Source organism: Cyprinodon tularosa, unplaced genomic scaffold (assembly GCF_016077235.1).
Source record: "Cyprinodon tularosa strain WSP-4 unplaced genomic scaffold, ASM1607723v1 ctg566, whole genome shotgun sequence".
In the NCBI taxonomy this organism is placed as follows: domain Eukaryota; kingdom Metazoa; phylum Chordata; class Actinopteri; order Cyprinodontiformes; family Cyprinodontidae; genus Cyprinodon; species Cyprinodon tularosa.
The window spans coordinates 306,265-326,056 of NW_024039303.1; the positions used below are offsets into that span (position 1 = coordinate 306,265).

The 19,792-nt window shown below is 37.9% G+C and overlaps 1 protein-coding gene across 5 annotated transcripts in view; it reads left to right on the plus strand.

Moving 5' to 3' along the window:
* agap3 (ArfGAP with GTPase domain, ankyrin repeat and PH domain 3) overlaps positions 1 to 19,792 on the plus strand; it is a 193,486-nt gene that overhangs the window by 80,286 nt on the left and 93,408 nt on the right. For 3 of the 5 annotated variants that reach the window (XM_038305825.1, XM_038305822.1, XM_038305823.1), the window contains exons 1-2: positions 1,774 to 3,833; positions 15,696 to 15,754. In XM_038305825.1, coding sequence (XP_038161753.1) covers positions 2,261 to 3,833; positions 15,696 to 15,754 — 1,632 coding nt within the window. In that variant the 5' untranslated portion in view covers positions 1,774 to 2,260. Of the gene's footprint in view, positions 1 to 1,773; positions 3,834 to 15,695; positions 15,755 to 19,792 lie in introns of those variants that run through there. The other 2 variants (XM_038305820.1, XM_038305821.1) reach the window with 2 other exon arrangements.

Genomic DNA, 19,792 nt, shown 5'->3' on the forward strand with positions numbered 1-19,792 from the left:
ATCAAAAGCCTTTGAATTATATTCCTCTCTTACTCATGTCGTTGTTTTTATCCTCTAAGAACTTTGAAACCTATTTGAATCATTTTTTTTTCATCAAATCAAAGGTAATTGCTTTACACGTCTGATGAAAGAAACAGTTTTCCTAATAAAAAAGGGTCATAAATTCAAACAGAAAAAATGAGGCATTGGTGGCCGAGTGGTTAGAGCAGTGCGCTTGTGCTCTGAGAAGGGTGCAAGTACCTGGTTCGATCCCCATACCCTGCACTCCAGGTCCCTGATCAAGACCCTTAACCCTCGATTGCTCCAGGCGCTGCACAGTGGCAGCCCACTGCTCCCCAAGGGGATGGGTTAAGATGCAGAAGTGGATTTCTCCATTGTGAGATCACGATGATCAATTATTATTATTATGACCTTGAGAAAATTCAAACTTCTAAGTTTTAAATATCCATTTTTACGTAAGTTTTAAGTTAACCTATGATTAAAGTGCAGTTTTCAATCAGATGTGCTGCTTTTTTTAATATTATAACATATTATAGGACCAACAAAAAAAATCCAAGTGCTCTAACTGTACAGGACTAAACATCTCTAAAGAGGCTAGTACTACCAGAATAAGCATTTACTAAAATAAATACTTTTTCATCAGATGTTTGATAACCTTAAAGTTGGGGTTTATATGTTTTCTTAATTTGTTTAACACAATAATTGTTATTCTTTTTGTTTTGTTTTTTTACTCAATGCACTTATGTTGATTTAGACACATGGATGCTTTTTATTATAGAGGATTTCTGTAGATCTTTTGATGGAATGCTTTTAATACTTTTCCTAATAAAATGATTGCCTAAGTAATAGATCCTCAAAATATCCATAACTAGTAGAACAGTTCCCTAAGTGACCAGAAAGGGGCAGTGTTCCAGCTCGATCTATGCATTTGTTTGCAGGATCAATCAGGCTTTATTAATCTTCTACATTTGTTTTTGTAAGGCACAGCTTAATACATGCCACATCAATCCCAACAACTTTTGAAAAATAAGGTAAATGGAACAAGAAATTAAATGTTCCTTAATTCTGTTGCCAATTGATTTAAATGGCTCAACCTTTAAACTTACTCATTAAAGGCTATGAATGAAACCACAGTCAAATTGAGATGCAGAGAAGATAATTTATAAAATGTCTACAGTACCACCTCTTGCAATGTAATTGTCAGTGGTTTTAAAGGAATAGTTTCCTCTCCATAAATAGCTGTCATCCAATCTTGGAATTAAGCTTAAGCTCTCCCACTGAGTGTAGGCTGCAGTCAGATACACTTGAAGTGTGCTCTGTGGTTTTATGGTAAGACCTTGTTACTGACATGAGTTCTCATCGAATCAGGAGAAACAAATTATGAAACACAGGCGTGCACAGTCTAAATAGATTGTTAGTTTTCTCTAAAGAGTTCACATACAGATATTCAAATACACACGTTTGCAAAGTATCTTATGGGTTTTTATCCTCCATTCTCTCCTTTCCTTTAAATATAAACATGTATCTCTCTTTGTTATGCTTTGCCATTGGCTACAACACTACAAAGTGTCCATTCATATGTCTTTGTTGTAGACTGTTGTCTGATTACAGCAACTCATACTTTTCTCAGTCTCTTGCTCACTTTTATCTTGTTTTTATCTTCGGGGGCTTCTGTCAGCTCTGGAGAAAGAAAGAAAGAGGGCGTGTTTAATGCCCCTGGGATCCACTCCTTGTTTTCCCTGTGTCCCAGGGGTTGGAAGGCAGCTAAAAGTTCAAACACAGACACACTCCCTCACGCTCTGCATGGCAAGAACTCAGAGATTAAGGGGTTTGTCTGTACCAACTGAAAGCATTGCTCATGGTCCGTAAACTTGCCAAACAAAGAGGCAAGACGAACTTTGGAGGATGATTCAAGTTTCTTTTTTATCTGCTTCAAATATTTTTTGCTTGAAGAACTTTTTTTTCTTTTGGGCAATCCTTTACACAGGACAGGTACCTGCAGTGGAGAGTAAAAAGCCCGTGGGAGTCTACTAAGTGAAGGAGCCAGAGGATGCAGGTGGCAGTGAGGCTTTGCAGTAACTTGTTTGAAGTTTTTTTTTCTTTTCTCGTGTCAGAGGTGAGGGATTATGTCTGGCATGGGAATTTAGGCTTCAAATGAAGGACTTTATAACCCGATTCTCATCTCCCAGGCAGACTGGTCAGTGTTTCATACTTATTTTAAAGTGTGAAGGAAAAAATATGGGTGTTTGATTCGAGGGTGATGCTATTCCTTAGCAGTGGAACTGTGGAAGTGACCCCAAGGACTGCCAGAGATGGTCAACAGCAGGATGGGATAACTGCCTACAGTCTCTTTGTAAATCTGAAAGAAACACAGAGAGATGCAGCATTATCAAAGGCCAAGATGGGATGGGACAATAATAACTTATTTGAGGATACCCACCTAAAAGAAAAGATAATGAATCTTGTGCCTATGGAGAACAGCCCGAGACCAGGCAGGGCAAGGCAGAGGATCAAAAGATGGCCCTCTCTGAGCAGCACAAGCAGACCTGGTAGCAAAAAAGAGGAAGTTATTGTGAAGGAGGAGGTGAAAGGAAAAATGAAGACTGACAGGTTTTTGAAACAACCCTCCAAGAACTTAAAATACATCAAGGACGTGGAAGAGCGAACAGCTCAGGAAGATACCCAGAAGCAACATATTCAGGATTCATTATCATGCTCCGACCATGTTGAGAGGTTGGTCCACAGGGATCATGTCACCGTTCAAGAGTACAGCTCTATGCCGCGGGCCGTGTTACGGAGGCCCAAACAGAATGAAGCCTTGCACAGCAGAAGAACGATGAGTATGTATGGCAGCCCAGTTGAGCAGCAGGGAGATTCTCAATCAGGTAAAGAAGGACTGCTTGGGAGGCCAAGGAGTTTTTGCATGCTGGCAGACCAGGGTCTAGTGCTTTCAGAACTCCAGGCTCATCAGCTGTGCAAAAGGGAAGGAGTGATACAAAATAACTCACAGCACAGGAGCAGAAAGGCTGAGCTGAGGACAGTGGATGGCCTCAACTCTGTGTCGGTTCATTGCTCTTCAGGGTCCACAGATGTGCCGCTCCGGGGTCGACAAAGGACTGGTAGACCCAGGCCTCTTAGTACGACGGTATTGGAACTACGAAAGAGGGGCTCAGATGACGATATTGACAATCAGAGAAACTGTAATCGAACAGGCAATGACAGTGGGGGATTTTTCAAAGGAGGCTTTCCTTGGAAATTATTTGGCAAAACACCTCAAGATAAGGGTAAGGATAAAGAGGCTTACAAAGACACCACATCCTTCCTAAAATCAAATAAATCTGATGCTTCTAAAACTACTCTGACCTCTCTTAAGCGGAGCTTTAGTTTGAGAATCAGGAGGACACGGCCATGTGAGAAAATCAATATAGGTTCTGAGGGGGAGCCAAAGGAGAACTCTCTTATTAAAGGTTCTGCAGAGGATACAGCGATGCCTCCACTTCCATTCTCGTATCTCACAGGAAAAACACTTCCAGCTCCCTGTGAACCTACAGATGATGGGGGCATGCAGTACATTCAGTACCACAGCAGGGGGAAGGCAAAGGTAATGGAGGTACCCCTGTGTCCTGCAAAATTATCTTCCAAACCAGTGCAGGAAGAACAAAGCTTATGGCAGCTCATAGCCAGCCGTTTCAGGAGGAAAGAGCAGCCGTACAAACTCGAATCCCAGCAGTCCCAAAACAAAGACATTGGCCACTATCACCAGACAGGGAATAATAAGGCAACACCAATCACCATAGAGACTTTGGCAGACACAAACTGCCACAAAGGTCAAGGTAAGTCCTGCATAAGTGCTGCATTTCTATTACATAGTCCATAATTCATGCCAAAGAAAGTTATAGCCTGCAAAAAAAAAAAAAAAAACTTCACAAGGGTACAACCCCCCCACCCCTCGACCCCAAAGTGGACAAGAAAATGAGAAACATGTGGGCAATTGTAAGTTTGGATATGATTCAAAAACGTCTGCCAGAAAGTCCTTTTGAAAAATCTATTTTGGGTGGTTCATCTCTCCATTGTTTTTAATTAGTAGCCCCTGGTTTATATGCACTCACACTGCAATTTCTTATTGCTTATCAAATATTTTTCTTGCTGAGTTGGGAAGTAATGTAACATAAAACCAGAACACATACTACATTGTTTTAAAGTGAGGCAGCTGGGTGGTGGCAGCTCCTGATAACACTGTCGGAAATGCAGCTTAAAGAAGTCACGCTGAAGCAGACAGTAGCAGTAATGAGAATGCATTTAGAAGCCTTGCACAGCTATATTAGGATGGCTTGCATACAATAATAATGGGGAATTGAGAAAAAGACTTAAGTACAGTGTTTAAAGGTTAACTCTGGCAGTGGAGTGTGTTTGTCTAGTTGCCTAAGATAGCAGCTGGTTTAGAGGCACATATTTGCAACTTTCTGAACAAATGGCTGTAATTTGTTAAGATTTGTTACTTTTTTTACTCATTAACTTTTGTTTTGTTTTTGTTTCCCCCTGAAGACTAGATATAAAACCTTTGTGAGGTACAGCAAATCTGGTGTTAACCCCTAACTGTTTAAAAAAAAACTAACTAAAGCTAGATTTTTGAAATTGTGTCTAAGTGCCTTCCTTGACCTTGATGAACTCTTTTGTTTGTGTTCTCCTGTGACATGTTGCCTAGGATACCCATCATTTGTGATGGATTTCCAATTTGTGTGTCCGTTTACTCCACCAAAGCCTCATTCAGGCAGTCAGGCATTAGGAATGTAGGTGTGCCGATCAACCTGAGCAAAGCTGGGTGTTCAATGCCCTGGGCGGGACTCAGTGCCTGTCGCTACCTGCCTAAGTGCTTGTTCTTAAATTAAATCCAGAAAGCTAAAGGTTCACCCAAAGCTCCGGTAAAACTGAAAGGCTAAAACTGAACTGTGAGGGTTGAGGGGGAAGGGAGCTTAGTTGAGTGAGGAGTCTTGGGTGTCCCCACTCCACCCCACCCCCACCTGTGGATGAACAAAGCCACTCTGTGGTTCACGCAGACCTAGAAATGGTCAGTGGACAACCCAGTCTCATGGGAAAATGTACCCCCACTACGTTGGTCCACACTGCAAAACGTAGTGGAGGTACATTAATGGCCTTTTTTTTGTGGTACTGTTACGTTTCTTCTGCCTATACGCTTTCTATTGTTTTACATCCTGGTCACGTAACTTTCAAGATTCCAGCTGGGAGAAGAAAAAATATATATATATGGCCGACATTCGCTCATTTTTTTGTGGAAAGATTAATGACTTGAGTTTGTTTTTGCATTAAAATGAGTTTTGATTACATTTCTAGTGAGAAATGTATAGTTTGTTGCCAGAATATTTACTCAGGGAATGTACATATTCACTTGCTTGTTCGTTCCTTGCAAAGATTTTTCAAGATAATGTGAAACTGTAACATTTTGGTATAAACATGGCTGAGATTTCTCTAACTTTTAGTGGGAAAATCAATAATTTCAATCAGTTTCTGCATTTAAATGGGTTTTGATTACATTTATAGCGAGAAGTGTAGGGTTTATTTACATAATATTTACTTAGTGAACATACATAATCACCCGCTTGCTAGTTTTTGCTACGTTTTTCGGATCTCGTCAGGATTATGTGAAATTGCAACGTTTTGGCTGCTACCTATCGCCTAGCATTTAGCTGCCGCCCCGATTCAACATTGAATTCTTTGTGATTTAACTCCATCTGACGGATCAAACCCTCGCCACTGCGGCGTTGCGTCTGAGGTTGATTTTCACATCAATGCATTACGTCGTGGCATACGGGAGAAACTAATTAAACTAGTTAAAAAAAGGATCATGGGTTAAGATCGGATGTGTTTTATTTGGAAATCTACCGGATCCTTTGTGCAATTAACTTCCTGTTTGGTGCGATCTCATTGATGGGTTTTGACCAGATTTTGACCAAAGAGGAACTAAAAAAAAACCAAAACAATTTAAATACACAACCAGCATATCTGGAATCAATGACAGAGAGCATACATAATCACCCGCTTGCTAGTTTTTGCTACGGTTTTTCGGATCTTGTCAGGATTGTGTGAAATTGCAACGTTTAGGCTGCTAACCATCGCCTAGCATTTAGCTGCCGCCCCGATTCAACATTGAATTCTTTGTGATTTAACTCCATCTGACGGATCAAACCCTCGCCACTGCGGCGTTGCGTCTGAGGTTGATTTTCACATCAATGCATTACGTCGTGGCATACGGGAGAAACTAATTAAACTAGTTAAAAAAAGGATCATGGGTTAAGATCGGATGTGTTTTATTTGGAAATCTACCGGATCCTTTGTGCAATTAACTTCCTGTTTGGTGCGATCTCATTGATGGGTTTTGACCAGATTTTGACCAAAGAGGAACTAAAAAAAAAAAAAAAAAAAACAATTTGAATACACAACCAGCATATCTGGAATCAATGACAGAGAGCGACTGGGACCAAAAGTTTATTAATTTCTCCCCTTTGATTTCCATTCAAAATGTTCTCGATCCCACCGGGCTCTAGGGAAGGGGCGGGCATACCGCCACCTACTGTTCATGAGTGTGTAGCAACATTGTTTTACATCTATTAAATTCTATTTTTTTATTTTGTATTCTGAATATAAATAAATAATGCTTTCCTTAATCTATAAATATCTTTTATATTTCCTTTATTTCCCAATAATCCTTTAAGACTCCATTCTTGGCCTGTCCTCTTTTCAATTTCTTCCTTTCAGGTTCATATGTTTTGCAGTTCATCAATACATCTGCATTTTCTATCTCTCCACATCCTTCACATTTATCATAATTTTTCCTCCCTATTAAGTATAAATTGTCATTTAAATAAGTATGACCTACTCTTAATCTGATCATTATTATTTCTTCCCTTCAGTTTCTCTCATTAATATTTCTATTTAATACTGACTTTTGTACTTTATATAACCTTCTTCCTTTTTATCTTCATTCCACCTTTTTTTGTTGTTGCCATTTTTCAATTTCTTTCCTCTTAATAAATGATTTTCCTTCCCCTTTCCCTAAAGGAATTGTAATTGTTATTTGTCTACTTTTCATTCCAGCTAACTTTCCATTAATTAGCTTGAAAAAAGCACTTTGTAGGCACCCAGTTTCTCTAACAATGGCCCTTTTTGGGTTACCCTCCATGCATTGGGTGTCAGTTCAGTGGCAGTTCCAGAACATTTTCTTAGGGTTGACCAGGCAGCTCAATAATGTGCATGTGGCCAAAAAGTAATGGGGATCAAATTCGGTTCAGAGTCAAGCTATTGGGATCAGGCATCAGGTTCAATTTGGGCTACTGTAATTTTGAATTGAAAAACGTCCTGAATGGGAAGTCTTCAAACTTGAAAAACAAAGTCCAAAGTTTTTTGTTTTTTTTTTGTTTGTTTTTTTGTTTGTTTTTTTTTTGGAATTATTATGACCTGGATGTCTAAGAATCTTCACCAGCTTATCAGGGAAATGAATGCGCACAATGTCTATATTCTCCAAAAGAGAATAACAGAACAGACCTTCATGAGGCCCTTGTTAAAGCTATGCATATATTTATGCATCTATGCTCTTCAAATAACTTTCTGGTTCGACGCAACATTTACATTAAATGGGTTGAGAGGTTGTTCTTTACCAGTAAATACATAAAAGATTCCCAGATGACTGCCGATACAAACTCTCCCCTATAAAACCTAAAACTAATTCTTATAAGAGAGTAAAATCTGTATTAGTCTTCATTAAATGTAGCATATTGTTGTAAATAATCGATTGCTTTATTTTTGGTGTCAGCTTTTGGTCAATATGCTAACCTTAAAAGGTCAAAGTTGGAAAATGTAGTAGTAGTAGACAAATTAGCAATTAGAGGAGGCAATAACAATTACAATTTCTTTAGGGAAAGGAAAATCATTTATTAAGAGGAAAGAAATTGAAAAATGGCAAAAAAGGTGGAATGAAGATAAAAAAGGAAGAAGGTTATATAAAGTACAAAAGTCAGTATTAAATAGAAATATTAATGAGAGAAACCGAAGGGAAGAAATAATAATGATCAGATTAAGAGTAGGTCATACTTATTTAAATGACAATTTATACTTAATAGGGAGGAAAAATAATGATAAATGTGAAGGATGTGGAGAGATAGAAAATGCAGATGTATTGATGAACTGTAAAACATATGAACCTGAAAGGAAGAAATTGAAAAGAGGACAGGCCAAGAATGGAGTCTTAAAGGATTATTGGGAAATAAAAGAAATATAAAAGATATTTATAGATTAAGGAAAGCATTATTTATTTATCTTCAGAATACAAAATTAAAAAATAGAATTTAATAGATGTAAAACAATGTTGCTACACACTCATGAACAGTAGGTGGCGGTATGCCCGCCCCTTCCCTAGAGCCCGGTGGGATCGAGAACATTTTGAATGGAAATCAAAGGGGAGAAATTAATAAACTTTTGGTCCCAGTCGCTCTCTGTCACTGATTCCAGATATGCTGGTTGTGTATTCAAATTGTTTTTTTTTTTTTTTTGAGTTCCTCTTTGGTCAAAATCTGGTCAAAACCCATCAATGAGATCGCACCAAACAGGAAGTTAATTGCACAAAGGATCCGGTAGATTTCCAAATAAAACACATCCGATCTTAACCCATGATCCTTTTTTTAACTAGTTTAATTAGTTTCTCCCGTATGCCACGACGTAATGCATTGATCTGAAAATCCACCTCAGACGCAACGCACGCAGTGGCGAGGGTTTGATCCGTCAGATGGAGTTAAATCACAAAGAATTCAATGTTGAATCGGGGCGGCAGCTAAATGCTAGGCGATGGTTAGCAGCCTAAACGTTGCAATTTCACATAATCCTGACGAGATCCGAAAAACGTAGCAAAAACTAGCAAGCGGGTGATTATGTATGTTCACTAAGTAAATATTATGTAAATAAACCCTACACTTCTCGCTATAAATGTAATCAAAACCCATTTAAATGCAGAAACTGATTGAAATTATTGATTTTCCCACTAAAAGTTAGAGAAATCTCAGCCATGTTTATACCAAAACGTTACAGTTTCACATTATCTTGAAAAAATCTTTGCAAGAAACGAACAAGCAAGTGAATATGTACATTCCTTGAGTAAATATTCTGGCAACAAACTATATATTTCTCACTAGAAATGTAATCAAAACTCATTTTAATGCAAAAACAAACTCAAGTTATTAATCTTTCCACAAAAAATGAGCGAATGTCGGCCATCTATATATATTTTTTTCTTCTCCCAGCTGGAATCTTGAAAGTCACGTGACTAGGACGTAAAACAATAGAAAGCGTATAGGTAGAAGAAACGTAACAGTACCACAAAAAAATGGCCATTAATGTACCTCCACTACGTTTTGCAGTGTGGACCAACGTAGTGGGGGTACATTTTCCCATGAGACTGGGTTGCAGTGGAACGTGTATTGGGATACAGGGCTCTTGGAGGGCCTTACACAGTCTGTGTTGCACATATCTTTTAGATTCTGGAATATATTAAACAACACTGTGCCAGGATACGCGTTTGCTCAAATTCATGCTGACATTTGAACACTTTGAAGAAAATTCCCCTTGATTTTGCGTAGATCCATGTATGCTTTTCTTAACTCTGACATAAAAGATATTCATGAAGATGAAATTCCCTTTGCCTCTTTTTCGCCGTCTCATTTGATATCTCTGTGTAAATTCCTGCCAACCATAATTCAGGTTTAAACTTTATCTTGCTTTTTGATTTTGCCTTCTCCCAAATCGAAAAAATGTAAGAAAAAGATCTAATGCCACGGTGGATAGTGATGATCTGAACATAAATGTTAATACTTTTAATGCTTTTTAACCTACTGCAGGAGTTACGAATAGTCAGAGAAACATTAGAAAATCACTTATAAAATATGCGAAGAGGAGAAATCTGCCAATTGGCTCTAACTTGTCTTTCAGCATCTGTCCCTGCAAATCTCAGCTAGGGTACATTTTGTTCTTCGTGACTTTGGTTTGCTACAAGAGCTGGATCCTTCTGTTCTGAAACAGCTTCAGTGACAAGTCTGAAGAGAATTTAACATTTAGTGTTCATTTTCCTGTAGAAGTATTCCCATTTTTTCCCATTAAAAAAGTAAAGCTCAAAAGTATTTAGCTGTGATCATATTGACCAAAACTTACTTCATTATGGGTCAATTATTTTCACAAATAAAAATCTAAAAAGTGTGCTATGATTTATCTCTCTCCCATCCTATCTTTTTTTAGAGCAAGTATTTGTTTTTGTCATTAAATGAATTGAAATGATGATTGATTAAATAGAACTCTCAGAAATACTAAATGCTAAAAAAAACACAATTATTTTTCACAAAAGCTTTTCCTGACCTGTCTTGGTAGTAGATTAATGAAGCCATTTTTTAAGCTGTACTAAGTCACTAATGGAGTTCAACTTTTTGTCTACTGGTGTTTTACCATCCAAATCAGCAGTATGCAATTTGCAGTTGCTAAGTGACATTTAAAAGAAAATTCCAGGGTTTGGAAGATTTAAGTGTGGCATGGAATTAGGGGTGTGGGAAATAATCGTTTTGGCGATATATCGTGATTTTCGGCTGCCCAATATAATAGCGATCATTCACTTCTTCGTATCGATTTTCAAAAAAAAAAAAATGGTTACATAAAACATTGATGGGAAAATGGGCTACCTCTGCACCACCACTCTGGCAGAAAGCGCTGTGGAGCCCTTTAACTGTGCGTGCAGCACCAAATCTGTATTTGAGGCAGTCACAGTGGAAGAAAACCCCAAACAACATGGATAATAATACCTAATCAATATTTTCTGATGAAAATATACAGCACTTGCTGTTTTATCTCATCATTTGATTTTGATAGCTGGGGAAAATATGGCAATATATAGTGATACTGCAATATTGTGATAATATCGTATCGTGACCCAAGTATCGACATGTATCGAATCGCAACACTCATGTCAATACTCACCTCTACATGGAATAGCTGCAAAGATTTGAAGACTTGAATAACTGTGTATTCATTTTGATTAATGGCATTTGGCTTTTTGGCATTGCTAATTGTACCATCCAAGACATCTGTCTTTAATTTAACTAGCTTATCTTAAGTCAATGTTATCTCATACTGAATGGTCAATGTAGTTTTAAAGAAATGACTGATCTTTGCATGCTTTGAGTGGAGTAGGCCGACTAGACTGGGGGTTCATAAAGATGCATATCTTATTCTGTTATAATTGTGTTTACTACATTTCTGTCCCATTTGAGGGAAATTACAGGTGTTGGGAATATATCCCAGGAAGTGAGAGCATTCCTTGATTGTTTTGTGAATGACTGTGTGTTTTTGGAAAAGAGTACAGAGAAAAAAAAAGATGCTACAGGGCAATTTTGGATGGACACCATCAGAAAAGAAGCCAGTTAGGGAATGTCGGTTGGCTGGGAGGTTGGCAAACGATTGAAGTAGTTTGCCTGATGAATTTTCAGCCTATAATTTCTAACGGTGGAAAGGCATGGTTGGAAAGTCAGAGTGTAAATGTAGACCTCAGAGACGTTCTCTCTCATTCCAAAACCCACTTATAGGCCACACTATAAAGAAATACACACATGCACTGGCACACTCATAACCACCATTTGAACAAATTTGCTGCTAAATTATCTACCCCTGTGAAATGGAAGAAGTTCTGGGACAGCTGTGGTACAGAACGCTCAGAGACTCAGAGGACATTTTAAGTTAGGCAAAGGCAGGCAGCACAGTGTTCCCGTCAGAAAGACAAAGGAACCGGTGTCCTCTGTTAGCATAAGAAATTATGGGGCTCTCTGTTTCCCCTCACATGCTGGGACACGGTAATGTAGGGATGATCATGTTTAAAGGATGATGTAACAAAAAGCACAAGTATTTCATTAAGGCTCTTTCCTTTAATAGGGGACCATAGTAATTGTATCTCTTATCAACATTACAACTGCATCCTAAAGAAGAATTTCTGGTAAATTCCTGAAGCATTTTAGATAATATAATAAGTGGTGTAATCTATTTCCTATTTGTTATATAAGGCCAATTTTTCAATAAGCTAAATGGTTATAAAGGAATTGGCCTTATAGAGGCCCACCCTTAGAAAAGTATTCGTATCCCTTAAACATTTACATATTATGTCATAAACAAATGCTTAAATGCATTTAATGGGATTCTATGTAGCATAATTCTTAACGAAGAAAAGCTGTTGTTGGTTTTACATCTTTTTAATTAAATCAGTCATTTAAAAGACATATTTTTATTAAAATTTTCAATTATTGTCATAGATTCTCATTATTTGGTCATTATTTATGAATGGAGTCTATTCTAAACTAGTTGTCTAACCTTTTTCAGTCCAAAACCCTTAATTGATGGAGAGAGTTACCATATCTGTTCCTGTGATAACGTATATGTTTTAACAGCCAGGTGAGGCGTGCTAAAAAAGGTATTAACTTCAGTCAGAGGTTGGGTTGCCCACAGCAAGGATTTAATCCATTAAGGAATAAAGGTTTTAGAACCGATTTGAGCCTAAAACTATACAACTAAATAAATCAAGAATAGTTCCACAGTTATGAAACCTTCATGCAAACATATTCTAACGATGTACATTTAAAACCTAAACCCTTTTTACAATTTAAACATTTTATCTTATAACAAATGAGTCCCACATTTGGTTCTAAGTTAAGCAATGCAGACTCCGCCTTCACACTGTCACCTGTAACTTATGAGATTTTGCACCAATTCCCTATGTTTCCTGCATTTCTACAGCTTAATCCCATAAAATAATTGAACTTTATTGATATCAGATTAGAGATAATTACCTCTGCATTTAACTCATTCCCTTGAGAGCAGTGGGCTGCCATCGTGGGGTACCCAGGGAGCAATCAGGGGTTAAGGATCTTGCTCAGAGACCCAGGGCTGCAGTCTTTGGGAGTGAGCTTCGAACTTACGACCTCAGGATTCCAATCTCTATGCCCTAACCACTAGGTCACCACATGTAAAAAAGTTCAACTGGAAGACTATTCCCCATTCCAGCATAATTTTCCTATCAAGAACTTTGTGTTTTGACACCTCTTGACTTGTTTCCTCCGTTTCTTGGTCTTAGCACTGTTCGTTTACCAATATTCTCTTCACAGAACAACTTAATCATATTTATTGCGAGATTAAATTACATACAGGTGGGCTCTTTTAACTAAATAGGTGTCCTCTAAAAATGGGGCTGACTCCATGTCCAACATTTCTATCTGTAGAAACACTGCTTTGAAAAGCACTTCATAACTATGCCCAAATCGTCTCTATTTAAAAAAAGCCAGTAAATTCCTTGCAACTGGTGTTTTCAGTGGGACAAAATGTGAAAATTAACAATAGATGTCAAAAAAAACTTGGACGCACAATGATGTGTCTCTCATCGCTGCTTGTTTAACTCTAGGGACGGGATATGTAAGGAAACGAGGCATCAGCCTTATCTGATCAGTCTGGTGTGACCTACATTGAGCTACCTGCTCCTCAGCAGACTTCATTCATGTTGCAACATGTCGAACCCACGCTGAGATGGCTTAGCAGGAGGCGTGCTGTCTAAAGACTAGTCTGCTGTACACAATGCTTGGTGAATATCCCTTGCGTTCAGGATGCTCTCCTCCCCACTCCCGCAATAAGTGAGACATCTAAAAGCAGCATGAGGCTAAATGGAGGTCAGAAATAAGTAAATATTTAAAAGGGGATAATTGTAGTAGATAAAACCATTGTTAGCTCAGGTCTGTTTGGTTTATGAATCACTCATGTCATGCTTTCTGCAAAGAGAATGAAGGGGTTCCCTATAGCAGTAGGGCTTAGTGTAAACCTTATTCCGTTCTTCCTCTAATGTCATCATCACTTGAGGCACAAAAGAAAATCGCTGTTGCTGCAACAAAGTCTTACAGTAATGATGGTGGATGAGTCCTTAATTGCTATGGTTGAGACATGCAGAAAAGACAGGGGGGTGGTCAAACCTATTTGCTCTGGATTCCTGGCATCTGGGTTCTAGTGTTGGTGTTAGCAGCTTCCTTGGAGGGCTCCTGATAGCAAGAACACCATGATCTAAACTAGAAGGAGTGTCTTTGTTCTGACTGTTGTTATGACACATAGTCCTCTGTGGGAAACAGGCTCAGCTTGTGGAGTTGGCATTGGTGTTGTCAGTGCTGTTAGTTTCTATTGTTCTTTATGGTAATCTTCCCTTCTGTCCATTTTCAAAGTACTACCATCTAGTTTACAAATATCAACGGCAATTCAAACAGGTCCGAACAAGCCTAATAAACACTGGTTATTGAAAATATGCTGTATTTAATCCTAATCTGACGAACGTATTTACCTAAAGGCTATGTATTACAAAACATTGTTTCTCAATAACTTCTGGGAAGCTTTCTAGTTTGTCAGATTTTCCTCTGATTCTTGTTCAAACACACTTCAAGGTGGCAACAATATTGCTGAAAAACTGATTTTAATGTGTTTTTTTTATCTGTATTGTTTAATTTATCTGAGATTATCAAGCAGAGAGCCAGACAGAAAGTACCTTAAATTTCTTGCTTCACATACATAATTAACTTGTCTTTCTTCCTTCCAAATAATAGTGTTTCTGTTTCCTGATTTTCTTTATGCATTTCTGTGATAGGCACTGGTAATGAAGCTTCAAAGCTACTTTTTGTCAACCTTGGATTTGCAGAATCATATTCACTATACTCCTACAACATCAAAATAAATTTCAACTTCAAAAAGTTCCCAAGCACCAGGCTCCTGTGTCCCTGCCTAAATGCAATTGACTGAAATTAATAATCAGAGCACTCTGGAGTTATGGAGCTATAATATACAGGGAACTGAGCCATTTTATTCCAGTGTGTCGGACCAGGGATGCATCTAAATCCTCCAGAAATATGGCCATCAACGGGAGTTGGAAAAGCCTGATAATGTCATAGACAATCTTAAAAATTCCCACACTTAGTTTTCTGCTAAAAGAAGTTGAATTGTCACAATAGATTAACATGTGACTAACCTTGGAATAATTTGGAACTTTAAATAAATTTTACATTATTAGATTAGTTTGAATATATTGTTATAAAAATATATATTTTTTCCAAGTAAAGCTTACAAAGACTTAAAATCAGCCTTTTTTTTCATTTTATGATGGAAGACTCATAAAGAGCTTTGAAGTATTTGCATCAAATTGTATTTTTTTAAAAATATATTTTTTTTTTTCAAGATGCACCTGATGTTACCCATCTTTATGAAAGTGTTGGCATATTTTAACTCATCTGCAGATTTTGTAAAAAGTTAGTTTTTTCTTACAGTTTTACATCAGAAATATTGATACATCTTTACTGATTAATCAGGAAATATTAAACTCAATTGAATGGTCTAATTTTACAGCCAGGGGAAATAACATTAACTTACATAACAGTTGGTATTTGCGTTGAAAAATGTATGTAACCCTTGACTGTGTTGAAGATTATAGCCTAACCCACCTTAGTTAAGTGTTTTCTTATCAACAAGGTATGGCGTGTGACATACCAATCAGTAAAACGTCATGCAATCTCTGCTATCAAGGTGGAAACTACAGTTATCATGTTAGTCATTTACTCATTTGTCTCTTGTTTTGTTTGCAGACTCATTTGTCAACAGCCAGGAATGGACATTGAGTCGATCAGTTCCGGAGCTAAAAGTGGTGAGTAACTTTTTAGTTTCCAGCAGCCCAGCTGTTGATTCTTCTGAATAATTTCATGCACTGATGGATTGAAAATGTCATCGAACAAGCATCCTATGTCTATGTAACACTGTTTTTTCATTTCATACAAGAAAGCACATTTGAGGAAATTGGCCGGACTTTTCCACTGGCACAAAGTTGTTCCCATTTTATTTTTTTTATGTTTTAATGAGATGGGTTGGCATGGAGACGCAAGGTGGCTTGCAGCAGGAAGTGAAATGAGTGACAGTTTTGGGCTAGACTGGTGACACTTCCTGGGTCTGATCTCACCCGCCAGTGGAGCACACAGGCACAGATACTGCCAAATGCACAACTAACATCCTCTTATGGTCCAATGCCCTCTAAAGCTCCGCCACTGCGTTGTTCCCATTGATTTCTGTGTAGTTAAATTGCTTCTGTGTCTTTTAAACAAAAAAAAAAAAAAACTTTAGTTGAATAAAAACTCAACAGTGACCTGGAAGAGGAACATGCTGTGCTGACATCAAATGCTTCAAATACAAATGGCTCTTTATACTTCTGAGGTGTTAATTGGGGCTTTGATAAAAGGTTTCTGAAAGTTAAAATTATGTTTTCAGACAGTAGTCAACAACAAAGTAATTTTAAAAAGAGGCTAACCAATCATTTCTGAAGAGATAAAGCCGCAGCAGTTCTTGATCAGAGCCAATGGAGTTACACTATTCATAATTTCCACATCTCCAATCGACTGCCAAAATAGATTTTAGATAATTCAATTTCCTTTATCAGAGCTTATATACAAGAAAATCTAAGAGCAGCATTTAGGATACTTTTTTAGCCCTGCTGCTATTAGCGATTATTAAATATTTTGAATAAGAAAGAAATAGAAACGAGTCTCTAAAGTATATTTATGATGTCCTTTAAAAGACATACGGCACAGTTTTTGCTTTAAATGTCCAGCTGGGAGGGTATATTAGTAATCGTACATTACACACTTGAGCTGCTTTATTAGCTCTCTCTAAAAGATTTTTGGAACATTTTTTCTTCCAAAGTGGGTTCATTTTTAACAAAGGACATTTTTAACTAGTTATTCAAAAGGACTAATTTGGTTTCCCTTTTATGTTCTAAATCTTAGATCTTCATTCTTTTGTATTCAGAGGTTTTAAGGAAGACCCTTTGATAGTTTACTATAAATAAAGCATTATTATAATTATTAAATGCACTTTTTTTGCAAATACATGCCATGATTACACAAACTGTTTCTTTAAATTTTTCAAATAATGCTGGGCAATAGTACAGAAACACAGAATTTAGAGAATGATTTACTGGCACCTAATAGTAATAATAATAGCCCTCTTGTTAAAGTCAAAATATGGAGCATGAAGATAAGTGGCATTCAGGTTGTGTTAAATCCAGTGCTAATCCCACATTAGCACACAACATTCAATTATGTCAAACTTGGGGGTGTTTTCTACAATTAAAAGTATAGTGGAGGATGTTCTTTTTCCAGGTGGATCATCAAAATAAGTGGCTCTAATTGTGAGGTATTCTGGTGATCTTTTTACGTAAGGACGTCCTAAAAGCTCGCCCCCATTTTCACTTACTGGTGGGGAGTCTTGACATACTGTAGTGGAAAAATTGCAAATCTTCTGTTGGAAATCAAGCTTGTATGAGCGATGCAAACAGCAACTTTTAATGCGTTTAATAGGTGTTCCCTCTTGGGAGCGAGTACAGGGTTTTGCATGTGCATAAAAAAAGAAAAAGTGGACAGGGCGGGTCTTTTCAATAATTTGCGAAATCCTCCACTATACCTTTAACCTTTGCACCAGCAACTATATGTAGAAAAAAATGGCATCTTTTCTTAAAATTTGTTTCCACGCAAGTGAATGTAGGACTACTGTGCTTACTTTACTTACGCCAGGCCCTTTGGTGGCAATCTAACACTAACAAAAAACACTCACGAAATCGTCAGCAAAAACCCCAGACAAGCTCAGACAAATTAGAGTAACACAGCAACATGGTAGCAATGAGAATTATGCAGTTTACAGAGAGAGATTGATCTACGGCGTCCACATTTGAGAAAACCTTGCATACACATGGAAACACAAAACTGGTGCTTCAAAATCTGTTCACTCTTTCAAAATGTTGAATTTATGTTCTCTAGAAACAGTGGATGTGGCTTGATGCAACACCCACATGACGAAATAGCTGTGTGGATACACCTAGGTCTGTCTCTGTGTAGATATTAACCGACTTCCTTCATCACAAATAAGCGTCAACAACAACGAGCTTTGTGATGGAAACACTCGAGTATGATTCATTCACCAACTGGAAAAATATGTTTTTTTTAGAAGTCCATGTCAGGGTTGAAGAACCTGAAAATCAACAGATTTTAGTCACCAGAGAATTTCTGAAGGAAACTTTAATGGGAAAAAAAAACCAAACACATTTCCTGTGGCTAAACTAAATAGACCATTAGCGAGTAAAAAAAAAAGAAATACATCTGCTAATACATCCGCTTCTAAGGTAAAACTATTTTTGATTCCAGCTTTTGATCAACTTTCTTCTTGAAGTTGTTCCCAGATAAAAGTGAAACACTTCCAACGATGAGCATAAGCTTGTAGTGGAGTACTGCTGATGTGGCATTTTGTTTAAATAAAAGCCTGTATACCAGCAGGTCACAAAGCTTAGCTGTTAAAAATCACAGCAGGAATGTTGGATCTCTGGCACATTAAAAGTTGTTTTGTTGACTCACATGTACAGACTCCTATATATTTATTATTTTTTAGCGTAGTTCCAGATATTTAAAACTTCCTTGAGATTTTAAGGTATGGCATCTTCAATTGGCTCCAAAAGATATTTTTTTTTCTTGCATCAAACTTGTCTATAATTACACCCATACCTGACTTTAACTCCCACTAATGATCTCATGAAGAAGAGGGAGATGGCGGGTAGAGGGGAAGAAGGAGGGGGATGAGGTGTGATACATCCTTTGTTCTTCCCAGACATGGAGGCATCATCAGCCCACCATGCACTACGTTTCACCCGAAGGCATTACACTGAGGTCTGGTGTAGACTCAAGGGAGTGAAAGCAGAGGAGTGATTGCTACAGAGCTCCTGGATATTAGAAGAGCCCTCCTGGCCTTAATAAAGAACCAAGCTGTGCTACATTTATTTTTGATTCTGTTAATGTATTTTACCTTTACCGCTTTTCTTGAAGCAGACTATGACTTTTAAGTGGGTTTGCTACCCTGCAGAAAGCTTGTGGGTGTATTCAGGTTCATGCTGGTTTAGGTGCTCTCACAGTAATGGGATGAAAATCATAATACAAGCTTAAGGTTGAGTGTCTTAAGGGCGGATTATATACTTCTGCATCCGCACACATCAAATGTTGCTTGCGTGTGGTCGTGAACCAGTTTCACTGGTATGCTTCTGCAACGTCGTCTGGAATTTTTACGGATGCACAGCAGTTTCCCACCAAAGCGCAAAGGGGAGCCTATTCGAGATCTCCCAAGAACTTCGGCGGATGGTCATGAGAACTTCTTCGGCGGCACTGGCGGGAGTTTTTATTTTCCAAATCATGTCTGAGGCATCATACAAGTGGTTGTACTTCTGAACCACCTTGATTGATCTTTCCTCATGGTTATCCACTGCTGTTATTACTCCTCGGTTTTTAAAAATGGCGCGCCCGACACAGAATCAGGGAGGACAACCACGCAGACAACCGGAAAGGCATACCAAGGACCAATCACAGCTGTTTTTTGGCTGCGCACTTCCGCTTGAGGTCTGCTCGCCCACATAGACAGATTTGATGGTTGCAGAGTTTATGAGTCAGAAGTATAAATTAGCCTTTACTAGTAATAGACCAGACAGAGTTGGTCTGCCTCTTCCATTGTTGATTAGCATATGTAGAGCATTTAGCAATAGAAAAACATCACTCTCCATATGTATCTCCTGTTTAATAGTCAACTTTGGTCAAATTTTCTGTACTTTGCTGTAAGTTATCTTTCAGCCATGCCAGACTCTCACATCTTGATATGTTTG